A 14,714-nucleotide genomic window follows, 5' to 3' on the forward strand; every position below is an offset into this window, starting at 1 on the left:
TGTGTGCTTTAATTTTAAAATGGTTATTTTAAAGCTTGCTTTCATTACAATTTAAATATGAAGATAATATCTTGACTTTGCTGAAATAGCATTTTTGTCAGTTTGGTTGTGTTTAGGTCTTTTTTAAAATTCTCCTCAGTTATGTATTTAGTACTTCTTGAGATTTGACATTGCTAGCAATATTTGATACCATCCATTGCATTTTGATTCTCCCTAATGTCTTTCAGAGCTTTACTGTTACAGTAGGGTTCTGACTACAGAAGTCAGAGAGTACATTGGGATGTTGGTGCAACACAGAATCCAAGCAAGCAGAAGCTATTGCCTACTTACTATTTGAAAATTATCTCTTAGGATGTCTTAAAGTGATTCCTCTAAATTTCAGATTGAAGGCCAAGGCCATGGTGCAGTGTTTGACTGTAAATTTTCACCAGATGGAAACCATTTTGCCTGCACTGATTCTCATGGGCATTTGCTGCTTTTTGGTTTTGGATGCAGTAAATACTATGAAAAGGTTGGTACATTTAATTTTTCTTGTAAATTGTAATTTTGGATTGTTTTATTCATAAATCTTACTGGAAATATTCCAGTTAATAAGATTCCCTATATGTCAATAGGTAACGAAGTCATCTTTTTTGGTAAAATTTTCATCACTGCCAGAACATAAGGCTTGGCAGTTCAAATTACTATTAAGATATAAGGTGATGTAGATATAAAAAATTCATTAGGAAATCTTTTTCCTTAGAACATATCCTCTGTACTGCCTTTCAGGTATACTAAGAGAAAAACTTCACCAGATTACATCTTCTACTTCTCACAAACTGGGAATAAACAGCTGGTGACTGAATGTTTATTTTCTTGCTTGGCTACTTTACCTATTACTGATCTTGTTAAAATACTTTGGAACCTAACTTAACTGGTTCCTTATATTTTATTAGCTGTGAATTTGGGGATAGATTATGGAATCTTGGAGTTGGAAAAGAACTCAGATCTTTTAGTTCAACTCAATACTTCATCACCTTTGAGTGTCTTTCACACAGTTGATATTTACTTGCCTCACCATTTATATTATACTCCATCTATTCTTATTTGAATACAAATAAGCAAGAAAAATAGTTGTAGAAGTTTGTGTGTTTTTTGCAACTTAAAAATAACTAACTTTACTGTGTTATTGCTTTGCTTCTTACTATCCTAATTGGAGAAACATGATATAGGACCAGAAAGTAATACAGATTGTAGGGTTTTGTGGAGAAAAGATAGGATTATAATCTAGGTGATTCACTTCTACCTTGAGTGAACATTTGGCAATAGAAGACTAAAAAGTGACACAAAAATTGTCTGATTTGAAAAACCCATGTGCTCTAGGAATGAAAATAAATGCTTATCTGTAAATTTTCTGTGCACGTTAAATACTAAAAATCTGTCATAAAGATTCCAGATCAGATGTTCTTCCATACGGATTATCGACCTCTTATCCGTGATGCCAACAACTATGTACTGGATGAACAAACCCAACAAGCTCCTCATCTCATGCCTCCCCCATTCTTGGTGGATGTTGATGGAAATCCTCATCCCACAAAATTCCAAAGGCTAGTACCAGGACGGGAAAATTGTAAAGATGAACAACTTATACCACAGCTGGGATATGTGGCAAATGGTATGTTATTTACAAAATTAAATTGAAAACATTTTGTAAAATGTTTATCTTGATGCTGCTGTTCTTTCTATAATATATCCCCCTGCCAAACTCTGTAGTAGGTTATAATATATTTTTCCTAATACTTCTATTAATTTTCAGTTACATAGAACATTTTACCACACCAGTGTACTTTTACATCTCACCTGGATACAGATAAATGGGTTAGGAAAAACAAGAGTACACTGATGCAGAGAATGTGTTGACTTGTTTCCTTAGAACCCTGAACATACGTATGATCTTGTTGTTTACAGTATTGACCGCTAGGATGATTAAATATACTAACTTTAATGTGTCAAGCTTTTATAATTGATGAAATTCCACTCTTCATAGTACTGGTATTTTAATTTGAGAGTCTGTAGTTAATGGACTGAAGAAGAGGAAATTTCAAAAGCTATGAACTGAAAAGTGCTGTTTACCCATCCTCATGTTTGAAATGTTGAAGAATTATTGAGTGTTGGGGAGGGAGACTGTGAGTATTTATTTAACCAACACTCAATCTTAGAGGATGTTGAAGAAGCAGTGATGAGTGTGATGCTGTATGGGAGGGTGGTAGAATAAGACATTGAAATAAGCTATTCTCTATCAAAAGAACTCCTCTGGTTGGCATATTTCCCTTAGGTATACTGCCTCCACCACCCCTCCCCAACCCCCCAACACACCAAAATATCTTCATATCTTAGTTTGTTACTTGTAGGTTTTCTTTCAGGTATGAAGTAGTGACTTGTTTATTTGCAAATGGAATTTATATCCTGACTAAGGAATTAAGTCTTGAATTGACCTTTATAGAAAGAAATGTTGCACATACTTTTATGTTCTCTCTCCTAAAGATTTGTAGAGCAATGAAATGGTATTACACATATGCTAATAGTTACTTTGTTGATGTCATATTTATTAAACAAGGGAGGAACCATTAATATTAAATAGGAGATAAAACTGAAAACATTGAGTTAAAAATCTGTAATTCATTATATTTTATTTTTTTCAGTATATATATATTTATTGAAGTATAGGCAGTTTACTATGTTGTGTCAATTTTTGGTGTACAGCATAATGCTTCAATCATACATGAACATACATATATTCGTTTTCATATTCTTTTTTTATCATACTTTACTTCCTGTAAGCCTTGATCACTTAACTACTCTATTAGATACCATTTAATCTGACTAGAGGACAAGATGAAAAACAGATCTAAAATGTATTTAAGAAAGAAAAAGATCATAGAAGTAAATAAAGTTTTTTTTAAATTTTTTTATTCTTATATATGTATTTTTTAACTTAATAGACTTTATATTCTTTTAGAGCAGTTTCAGGTTCACAACAGAATTGAGCAGAAAATACAGGGTTCCCACATAGCCCTCCCCACCCACACATATATACTCCCCTACCCTCAACATCCCTCATCAGTGTGCCATATTTGGTATAATTGATGAACCAACATGGGCACATTATTATCAACCAAAGTCCATAGTTTACATCAGGGTTCACTCTTGATGTTGTACATTCTATGGGCTTTGACAAATAGCATAATGACATGTAGCCACCACTATAGTATCATACAGAGTAATTTCATTGCCCTAAAAATCCTCTGTGCTCCATCTATTCATTCCTCCCTCCCTCCCTCTCACCAAACCCCTGGAAACCACAATCTTTTTATTGTTTCTGTAGCTGTGCCTTTTCCAGAAAGTCATCTGGTTGGAATCGTACAGTTTGTAACCTTTTCAGACTGGCTTCTTTCATTTAGTAATATGTGTTTTAAGTTTCTTCTGTTTCTTTCATGGCTTGATAGATCTTTTTTTTTTTTTTTTTTACTGCACATATTTTTTTAATTTACATATATGTACTGTTCATTGTTTCTAAGAATGTTTAGAGCTTTAGCTTTTTTAACTTACATAGTTATCAAAGGAATAAAGCCAACCGCAAGATAAGAGTTAACTAAAAAAGATACATATACCCTGCTATTAAAAGCAACATTACTTATAATTGCCAAGATATGGAAGCATCCTAAGTGCACATAAGCAGTTGAATAGAAAATGGAGATGCAACATATATATTTTATAGATAGATAGATAGATAGATAGATAGATAGATAGATACAACTCACCTACAAAAAAGAAGGATATTTTGCCATTTGCAGCCCTTCATTCACTTTTGTTTTTCTCTTCAAAAACCAGAATTTTGTAACAGGCAAAGACATTTCCATTACATCAAAAACAACAAAATACCTAGAAATAAACTGAACCAAGGAGGTTACCTAAACTCTGAAAAACGAAATGACACAAAGAAATTGAAAGATTTCTTGTGCTCTTGGATTAGAAGAATCAACACTATCAAAATGGCCACACTACCCAAAGCAATCCACAGATCCAACACAACCCCCATCAAATTACTGACAACATTCCTCACAGAACTAGAACAAACAATCCCAAAATTTATAAGTAACCACAAAAGACCTCAAACAGCCAAAGCAATCTTTTGTAGGTCTCTCTCTTTTTCTCTCTTTCTTCTTCTTCTCTTTTCTTACGGTTTGATGACTAGAGAAGGTCCTTTAACATTTGTTGTAAAGCTAATTTGGTGGTGCTGAAATCTTTTAGCTATTGTTTATCTGTGAAGCTTTTGATTTCTCCCTCAAGTCTGAATGAGAGCCTTGCTGGATAGAGTATTCTTGGTTGTAAGTTTCCCCCTTGTGTCACTTTAAATATATCATGTCACTCCCTTCTGGCCTCTAGAGTTTCTGCTGAAAAATCAGCTGATAACCTTATGGGAATTCCCTTGTATGTTATTTGTTGCTTTTCTCTTGCTAATTTTAATATTTTCTCTTTATCTTTAATTTTTGTCAATTTGATGTCTATGTTCCTTTGTGTGTTCCTCTTTGGATTGATCCTGTGTGGTACTCTCTGTGCATCCAACACTTGAGTGATTGTTTCCTTTCCCAAGTTGGGGAAGTTTTTGGTTATTATCGCTCCAAATTTTTTCTCAGGTCCTTTCTCTCTCTCTTCTCTTTCTGGGACCCCTATAATGTGAACATTAGAGTACTTCATGTTGTCCCAGAGTTCTCTTAAACTATCCTCATTATTTTTTATTCTTTTTCTCTTTTCTGTTCTGCAGTAGTGATTTCTACTAATCTGTCTTCCGGCTCACTGATCTGTTCTTCTACCTCATTTAGTCTATTCTTGGTTCCTTCTAGTGTATTGTTCATTTCAGTGATTTTATCCTTCAACTCTGTTTAGGTTTTCTTTGTATTTTCCAACTCTGCTAAAAACTTCACTCTGTGCATGTATACTCCTCTTGAGTTCTCTGAACATCCTGGCCATCATTACTTTAAACTCTTTCTCAGATAAATTGCCTATCCCCTTATCACTTATTTCTTCTTCTGGGATTTTATCTTATGCCTTGGCCTGGGAGATATTTCTTTGCCGCCTCATATCATCTATCTTTCTATGTGTTTGTGGATTCCTTCCACAGGCTTTGGGATTATTGTTTTCTTATTTCTAGTATGTGCCCCTGGTGGATGAGGCTGGACTAGAGGCTTATGCAGGTTTCCTGGCAGGAGGAGCCAGTGCCTGCCCACTGCTGGGTGAAGCTTGGTCCTGGACCTTTGGTGGGTAGGGCCATGTCTAGAGGCCTTTGTGGCTTAGGAAGGCTGTTGCTGGGTAGGGCTGTGCTCCCACCCTGTACGTTGTTTGGCCTGAGGCTTCCCTACAGCCCGTTGGGTGGGGCTGGGTCTTGGTGCTGATGATCCAATCAAGATGTCAGCCTCCAGGGAAGCTCATGGAAATGAATACTCCCAGAATGCCCACCACCAGCTTTTATATCCCCTGAGTGAGCCGCAGCCATCCCGTACCTCCCCAGGAGACCCTCCAAATCCAGCAGGCAGGTCTGGCCCAGGTTCCTATGAAATCACTGCCTCAGCCCTTGTGTCTGGTGCATGCAAGTTTCCATGTACGCTTCTCAAGTGAATGGAGTCTCCATTTCCCCCAGTCACGTGAGGCTCCCAGAGCAAAGCCCCCCCTGGCCTTCAAAACCAGATGTCTTGGGGTCTGCTTCTCTTCCCAATGCCGGTACCCGAGCTGGGGAGCCTGACATGGGGCTTTGAGCTCTCACTCCTGTGGTAGGGCCTCTGTGACTTAACAAATCTTTAGCTTATGGGTCAACCACCCAGCAGGTATTGGGCCTAATTATATCTTGAGCACGCCCCTCCTACCATCCTGCTGTGGTTCCCTCTTTATGTTTCCAGTTGCAGAAAATCTTTTTTGCTAGGCTCCAGTCTTTTTTCGGTGGTTGTTTTACACTAAGTTGTGGTTTCATTGTAGTTGTGAGGAGAGGCAAGCTTGTGGTCCTACCACTCTGCCATCTTGACCGGAACTTATGTGAAAAGTTTTTTTTTTAATTGAAGTATAGTTGATTTACAATGTTGTGTTAGTTTCTGGTATACAGGATAGTGATATATATATATATATGTATATGTGTATATATATAGTGTGTATTTCATATTTTATTCAAATGTAATCATTGAATTTCAGTATAAGAAATAATTTTTATACTCATCAATATACTGAAGTATTATCAAAAGAGAGTATTTGAAAGACCGTAATTTTTATTTCTTTCAGAAAGGAAATTCTCATGAAAGAAAGATGCAAAACATTTTAGGTATCTGGTTGAATTTGTTAAAATTTAATAAGATCTCTACTCCCAACTTAGCTTGGAATATTCCATAGAGAAAATTCATTTTAAAATTAATAATTGAATAATTTTTATTTAAGATGGGAAGACCCTCAATAGTAATGTATAATTTGAGGACATTGATTAAGTCAAATACAAAGTCTGACATGTCAAAAAATTTAACAGTTCTGTAAAAAACATTTTGTTTGATATATGCTTTATTTTCACTTGAATTCTTTTTAAAGTATTTGTCTAGAAATTTATAGATTAGGCTTGATTTACTACATTTTTGTTATACTGAAATGTAAATAATTTTGTGGCTTTGTACCTTTGATCTCATTAAGGTGATGGTGAAGTGGTAGAGCAGGTAATTGGGCAGCAAACCAATGACCAAGATGAGAGCATTCTTGATGGAATAATCAGGGAGTTACAAAGAGAACAAGATCTGAGGCTAATTAATGAAGGAGATGTTCCACATTTTCCAATTAATAGATCATATTCTGCTAATGGTGGTAAGTATGTATATATTTGTAAAAGGTACGATGAGTGTACTTTAATTCTACCAAGTAATTGCATATGAGTAACATTTTAGGTTTTTAAATAAAAACAATGTTTCTGGTAATTTACATTTTGTGATAACAGATACACCAAAGTGCCATAATCTCATTATCATTTGTGCCTAAAGTGACTTGGCATCACCTAGAAATATAGATGGTGTATTTTCATATACTATTTTCTTTTAACTCAGTAATGTATTTGCAGTCTTTACCTTTGTTCTAATAAGTAAAGTGCTATAATAAGTCCAACCCCTTTGTAGGGAAACCAACCTATAAAGTTATCAAAATTAAAACCACTCTAAGTTTAAAGATTACTACCAAAAAAAATTTATCTCCCTTTGTTGAAAAGGGAGCAACGTATCATCTTTCTCTCTTGAATTTACAAAAATACACTGGAAGATAAGAAGACCTCTTAGGGAATATAGATGTAACTTCTTAGTTGACTCTCACAAGTTGAATCTTAATTACAAGTATTATTCTAATCTATTTTATCTCTTCCTTCACTTTACATGAAATGTGCCAATGCTTCTGAGTTTTATATAAATCTTGGCTTGTTTTACTTTTTTCAAGAACTCTTAGTTTTACTTTAAAATGAAGTCCTCTTATGGTATTTTGGTAAATGTCTTTCTTGTCACATATTATTGGGGTCATTTATTTGGGTATTGTGACATTTTGGAGTCTACAGAAATGAATAAGGTGATTTAAATTTGAGGTGATGCACAGGGAATTTTACTCATTTCCTGATGTCTTTAGTATTCCATAAAATTAAAATAAAAACATTCTTTGTTCAGGTCATTTAGAGTACCTGACTCAGCTAAGCTTTCCTTAACCTGGAACAAGATAAAAAGTGGATTGATGATCATATGTCCAGACCTTCTGTTCCTAAGACATAAAACTTTCTTAGAACCCTGATTTAGAGATCACTACCTTTAATACTATGTTCCTGTGCATAGATTTGAAATGCTGTTAGTCAAAGGGACCCCACTGACTTCTCTTTGCAATGTTCATTTGTTTTGAGTTTTTTTTTTTTATGGTGCTTATTTTAACAGCTATTGTTTCCATTTCCATCTTTGTTTTATTTGCAAATATAATAAAAATAAACAGGGACCTTACTATAGGATTAAAACAGAAAAGTAAAATTTCTATTGCTTATTTTCCCTTATTAATTTTGAAAATGAAATTTTGATACATAAAAAAATTTTTTTTACAAATTTTCTCTTACTATTTTGAAAGCCTAATTGGAGTTTTATTCGGAAATCTTTTAATGGGCTAAATAAAGATAGAATTTAAGTACTAATAAATATTTATAATCTACCAAATATGTTAAATACACTTTGTATTTACATTTAGGAGGTGACAGAAAGTGTCTTGAAAAAAATTAAAAGTTATAGAGACATTAAATATTTATTGAGTGCCTGCTTTATTTATAGCACTATAAAAAGCATAAAGAGGGTACAGAAAATGTGTAACAAAGGGATAGCAAGCAGTATTGTCCAGCAGTACTACCTTTAAATCTCCTATTTTATTTAGAGCTCTCATCTGAAAAAGTTTGATGCCTTTGCTCAGAAACTGGTACCTTTCTTTGTTTTTGTTTTAGCTCTGAGAAATCCAAATATGGATATATCCTCTTCCCCAAATATTGGGCTCCGACGTAGTGGTCAAATTGAAGGTGTCCGACAAATGCATTACAATGCTCCCCGGAGCCAGATGGCCACTGAACGAGATCTCATGGCATGGAGCAGAAGAGTGGTGGTCAATGAACTAAATAATGGGGTTAGTCGGTGAGTCAATATAGTAACAGCCATAAGAAAAGTAAGAACTTAGAAAGTACATTAAAATGTAGTATGTTAGTCTAATAACTAAGGCTTTTTTTATTTAGCTGAGTCATGTATTAGTTTTTCCACATTATTCCATTAATTCATTTGATAACTAAAGATTATCTTAAAATTGCTTGGCTTTGTGCTGAATGGTTTGAAGAATACTAAAAAATGAAAAGCATGATCTTTGTCTTCCACAAATTTATAGTCTAGGTTAAAAGATAAGAAGATAAGAATACAAATGCTATTAAGTAATAACATGAAGCCATATGTAATTAAATATGTCAGTGGTAAATGGACCCAAAATTCAACAGTGGTTCTGAGGAGAAGGCCATCAACTCAATATTGGAGCAGTTTGGGGGTGCACCATAGATATCTAGTAGACCCCAGTGCTTAGGGTGTATTTAGAAATGTCATTTAAGTAGACTTCTTTGGATGGAAGGATTTCATTAGGATGAATTTCAAACTTAGAATCCCTATCCTTATTTGTAAACCTTAACATTTGCTGTAATACTAACTCCAGATAATGCATAGCAACTAGAAATAGATTTTAAAAAAGAGAAAGGACATTGACAGAGAACGTATAAAATCCATTTCAACCATAATATCTCCCTAACAAAACTTGTTACCAGCTCAGCCAACAAGTAGAAAAATTGATTTGGTTTCTCCCTCTCCTTCTTTAGCAGCAATAAGAAAAAAGGAGACATAGCTAATTTGTAAAGTGAATGCTACCCCCTGGCAGTAGGGCAATTTGAAATAATTCTCTGCTCAAAATGTTAAAAGTAGAATTGAAGGCAGAGACTGAGATACTTGTATGCCAATGTTCATTGCAGCATTATTCATAATAGCTGAATGGTAGAAACAACTCAAGTATCTGTCAGCATATGAATGGATGAACCAAATGTGATATATACATACAGTAGAATATTATTCAGCTATTAAAAGCTCTGATACTTGCTACAGACAGCATGGATAAACATTGAAAACATTATGCTAAGTGAGTTAAGCCAGACACAAAAGGACAAATAGTGTATGATTCCACTTTTATGAAATATCTAGTACGGGAAAATTCAGAGACATAGAGTACATTAGGAAGTTAACAGGGGCTAGTGGAAGGAGAAATAAAGAGTTACTGCTTAATGATTTCAAAATTTATGTTTGAGTGATGAAAAAGTTTTGAAAATAGTGATGATGGTTACACAACTAATATGTCATTAACAAATGGGACCTAATTAAACTTACAAGCTTTTGCACCACAAAGGAAACCATAAGCAAAACAACAACCTACAGAATGGGAGAAAATATTTGCAAATGATGTGACTGACAAAGGTTTAATTTCCAGAATATATAAACTACTAATACAACTTAATAAGAAAAAAACAAACAACCCAATCCAAAAATGGACAAAAGACCTAAACAAGCAATTCTCCAATGAAGACATACAAATGGGCAATAGGCACATGAAAAAATGCTCAATATTGCTAATTATCAGAGAAATGCAAATAAAAACTACAATGAGGTATCACCTCACACCCGTCAGAATGGCCATCATTCAAAAGTCCACAAATGATAAATGCTGAAGAGGGTGTGGAGGAAGGAACCCTCCTACACTGCTGGTGGGAGTGTAGTTTGGTGCAGCCATTATGGAAAACAGTATGGAGATTCCTAAAAAAACTAGAAACAGACTTACCATGTGATCCAGCAATCCCACTCCTGGACATATATCCAGAGGAAACTCTAATTTGAAAAGGTACATGCATTATTGAATTACACACCTAAAAATGGTTACATTGATCAATTTTACATTTAAAAGGGTTTTAATTATCTGACTCTTAAACCATTGGTTTGCTTATTATTATTTTCTGTTACTTTGACCTTTAATTTGTTATTAGGGTTCAGGAAGAATGTCGAACTGCAAAAGGTGACATAGAAATCAGTCTTTATACAGTTGAAAAGAAGAAAAAGCCATCTTATACTACCCAAAGGGTAAGTTTAGCTTTATGGTACTTTGGGATACACTATTTGCAAATATTTGCAGATACCAGATTTTTTAAAGGTGGTAGTTAACATATTAAGGGATTATTTTGATAGGTGTCTGTATATAGGGAACCTATTTTTTTAAAACCCCAAATTGAGATACATGGTTATTATTAAGGATAACATTAAATAATGTTAGGACTGTCCCCCAAAATCTAGGATATGTGATCATTGTAGATATAGGATATTTGTATTAGAATACCATTTTCATATAGTTTAAGTAGAACCTTAAAATTATTGCCTGATCACTAATCACAATATAAAACAAATGCTCAGATAGCCGAGGCCAGAGGTTGGCAAACTACTGCTCGTGGGCTAAATCTGGTCTACTGCCTATTCCTGTTAATAAAGTTTTATTGGAACACAGCCACACCAATTCATTTATATATTTATCTATAGCAATTTTCATGCTATATGGAGTTGAATAGATACAACAGAGATCATATGGCCTGCAAAGCTGATATGTTTATACTTTGACCCTTTACAGAAAAAGTTTGCTAACCCCTGCCCTCGGCTTACTCCTGGCCTGCTTAGACAGGAACAAAACCTGATCTGTATATTAGGAAGATGCATATTCCCAGTAGAAACTGCTAAGCAGGGAGTAAGTTTCCTATACTCCAGTAGGTGTGTGGTAAGCCCCTTACTAGTACTCTGAGGTTGAACAAACTAGTAGCATAAGAATGTATAATTTTGTTTCCAGGTCCTGAATGTATAGTTCTGTTCCTGAAGAGTATGGTACATTGGAAAGTCTAAGTTGATTTTAATTTTATGAAGGAAATCTAGGCAATGAATACTGAATTTTAAATGTTTTTTCAATATTAATAAACACAATTTTAGTTAATTATCACATGACTATCTCTAAATATACTTAGATTATTTTGATACCCACTTTCTTAATTTCTATTCAGGTTTTATTAGCTTATTTAATGTTCACTGGTAAAATTATTTTCTTCAAGATTTTGAATGACTAAGATCCATGATTTATATTCCTTTTTCCTGCTAAGCTAATTTATAAAATATCAAACTTGTATGAGACTAATAAATAGGATGGTTAGATCTGTACACATTTTTATTTATATTGAAAATGAGAAACATTTATGTATAGGAAACTTGCCCTTGATACTGATTTATAAGACCTTTAAACTTGTTTACTCCCTATGACATATTAGGATTGTAGTTTTGACATGGTATATCAGTAATAATATTTTATACTAGTAAAGGTTAGAATAAAACAGTTTTTACTTTACATTTTAGTTGTTAAAAAATAAATCTTTATTTTGACCTGTTTACTAAATGCAGTTTTTGTAGTGCTAAAGAAACACATGTTATATTAATAATTATATGTAGATAGATATGATATAGATATTTTGCTTCATCCTGTAATAAATTATAGATAATGTGGTAAATGTAAATTCCCAGTGGGCAAATTGTTGGCAACTTAGACTTTCAGCACTGTCTTTAATTTGATCACAAAGTTCTCAAAATAGGAAAGTAATCAATACTAATGAAAGTGGGTTAAATATATAAAATGTAGTATCTTTTTAATATAAAAATGTATAAAAATGTATTTTGGGTTTTCTTTTTGGGGATCTATTTCTATCCCTTACCTCTGCCCTCATCCCACCCCTGCCAAATTGATTTGCTTATATATGTGCTTTTGTGTATATTCATTGAGCCTTTCATTTTTTTAAGTCCATTTTCCTTCTGTTTTACAGAATGATTATCAGCCAAGCTGTGGGCGGTCTTTACGAAGGACACAGCGCAAGCGTCAGCATACTTACCAAACACGGTCCAATATAGAGCATACTTCCCAAGCATCATGTCAAAATTCAGGTGTACAGGAAGACTCAGATAGCTCCTCAGAGGTTAGATATCTGCTATTATTTAATCAATGTAATTTTTGTTTCTAGTTAGTATCATCACTTTGGATTTACTTTTTTTCTTTTGATTACTCAGTTAGATTTTAGTAAAATGAGGCTGTCAGTGAATCAGTATCCAAGACCTTGTAAAATCAAAAAGAAGTTAAGGCATATTTGGTATCTAGATTCCTTTTCAAAGTTCTTTTTTTCTATGAAAGGCTGAAAGTTTGCACATTGCAAAAAGAAGTAGCAATTTGATAAACTTTAGTTTTACTTCTTTTTAAATTGACAAAATTTTGGGTTTACTTTTAAGGGTTACTTTAATAGAAAATTATTTTAATAACTTTCTTATGAGATGATTATTCATTAATAAGACATTTAATCAGCAAATCTGAGCACTATATTGAATTCCTTTGGATATCTTTTCTTATTTATACCTAAGATATTATCTTGGTTGAGAGTATCAAATATGCCAGGAAAAGTTTGGCTTTGGGATACTGAGAGTGTGAGAGCAAATCACAAAGACAGTGAGAGCAAATCTGCCTAGAAATGGAAAGAAGTAGAATATAAACAGTGGTAACTAGCTATGCAGTCCAGAACTTGTTGACTATGTAATTATCAAAATATACATGTTTTCTGTAATTGTTGATTTTACCAGTCTTGGAGATTTTACTGAGTAATTATTTTTTCTCAGACCTACTTCTTTCATGGTAATGGAATAAAGACTATAGCAGTTCTTTTCTTAATGTTCCTCTCTTCTCCAGTCCTTTACTTTTGTTCTCTTAACAGCTGTAGTTGTTAAGTGAATAATGAAGGTTTAATTATGTATTGACAATGTATGGTACACCTATTCTCCAATCATTCACAATTCTTTAACTCTTATCAATGATATCGCTTCTTCTCTCCCCCACCCATGATAATCTTGATCTGAAAAGAATGATCACATCATCAAGAATTGATGTTACCGTTTTAATGTAATAATAGTGTTGTGGTTATAATTTTAAAAAGAATCCTAATCTTAAATATTTATAGTGAAAAATTTTTCCCTCAGGATTTACTTCAGAATAATCCCTGGAGCATGAGGCAGTTGTGAGGGGACATATAAAACAAGATAGTCACTGAGTCATTGTCTAAACTGGAGGTTGTGTACGCAAGGGTTATCTATTTCCTCTACTTTGGTATATTTGACAACTTACAGAATAAAAAGATTATTAACTTTTATGGAGAGTAATTATATTAACTTATTTAAAGGCATATAGATATTTTTAAAACAATGATTTTAAAAAAATTTAAGATGGTTATATTTGTGAGTCTTAAGGAGTCTATTGAGTCTTTGAAATAATAAAAGATGCCTGATCAATAAGATAGTAGATGCTAGAAATTTTTAAATACTTGATAGACTTAGCTGTGAGTTACAAGTATGTGTAGAAAAATGATTCTATACATTTTAACTAGAACTTTTTTAGAGGGACGAATATAAAAAGTTTTATAAAACAGGTAATATATGCTAGTTAATAATAACCATATATCTCAATTGTTGACTCTGTTGCAGGAAGATGAAACAGTTGGCACGAGTGATGCTTCTGTAGAGGATCCTGTTATTGAATGGCAAAGTGAAAGTTCCTCCAGGTAGTTTTAATGGTTTTGATTTGGTCAAAATTATTTGTCAGTTTTAATGTGAAATTATGTTCTTGTAGGAATTTGGTAAAGCTGTAATATTTTATAGTAGAAAGAATATTGGGTTGGAAGCCCAGAGACCTGTTGTTTTATCCTGGCTCTACCAGTATCTTTTTGGGCATGTCACCATGGGCTTTTAGTTCCCCTCATCTGTAAAATAAGATTCTTTGTAAATCCAAGATTCTACATCTTGGCAGGCTATCTGTATTTATTTCAGGTTTAAAACAACTATATTTAACCATTTCCAGGGATAAGGAACATCTTTATTTAAAGAAGCTTTTGTGATTTGGACAGGAATTTTGAATTTTAAATCCTGCTATGGGAAACTAAGCATTATACTTTATCCAAGAAGTGTTTCACTGAAATCACTTAGGTAACGATAAAAATTCTATATTGATATTTTTATCAA

At 33.4% G+C, this 14,714-nt stretch overlaps 1 protein-coding gene across 3 annotated transcripts in view; it reads left to right on the forward strand.

Moving 5' to 3' along the window:
- Nucleotides 1–14,714, forward strand: part of BRWD3 (bromodomain and WD repeat domain containing 3) — a 122,906-nt gene that overhangs the window by 72,759 nt on the left and 35,433 nt on the right. For all 3 annotated transcript variants that reach the window (XM_064483010.1, XM_010995273.3, XM_031445623.2), the window contains exons 16-22: nt 383–511; nt 1,429–1,654; nt 6,703–6,870; nt 8,513–8,696; nt 10,625–10,718; nt 12,485–12,634; nt 14,181–14,257. In XM_064483010.1, coding sequence (XP_064339080.1) covers nt 383–511; nt 1,429–1,654; nt 6,703–6,870; nt 8,513–8,696; nt 10,625–10,718; nt 12,485–12,634; nt 14,181–14,257 — 1,028 coding nt within the window. The remainder of the gene's footprint in view (nt 1–382; nt 512–1,428; nt 1,655–6,702; nt 6,871–8,512; nt 8,697–10,624; nt 10,719–12,484; nt 12,635–14,180; nt 14,258–14,714) is intronic.

Source organism: Camelus dromedarius, chromosome X (assembly GCF_036321535.1).
Source record: "Camelus dromedarius isolate mCamDro1 chromosome X, mCamDro1.pat, whole genome shotgun sequence".
NCBI lineage: Eukaryota > Metazoa > Chordata > Mammalia > Artiodactyla > Camelidae > Camelus > Camelus dromedarius.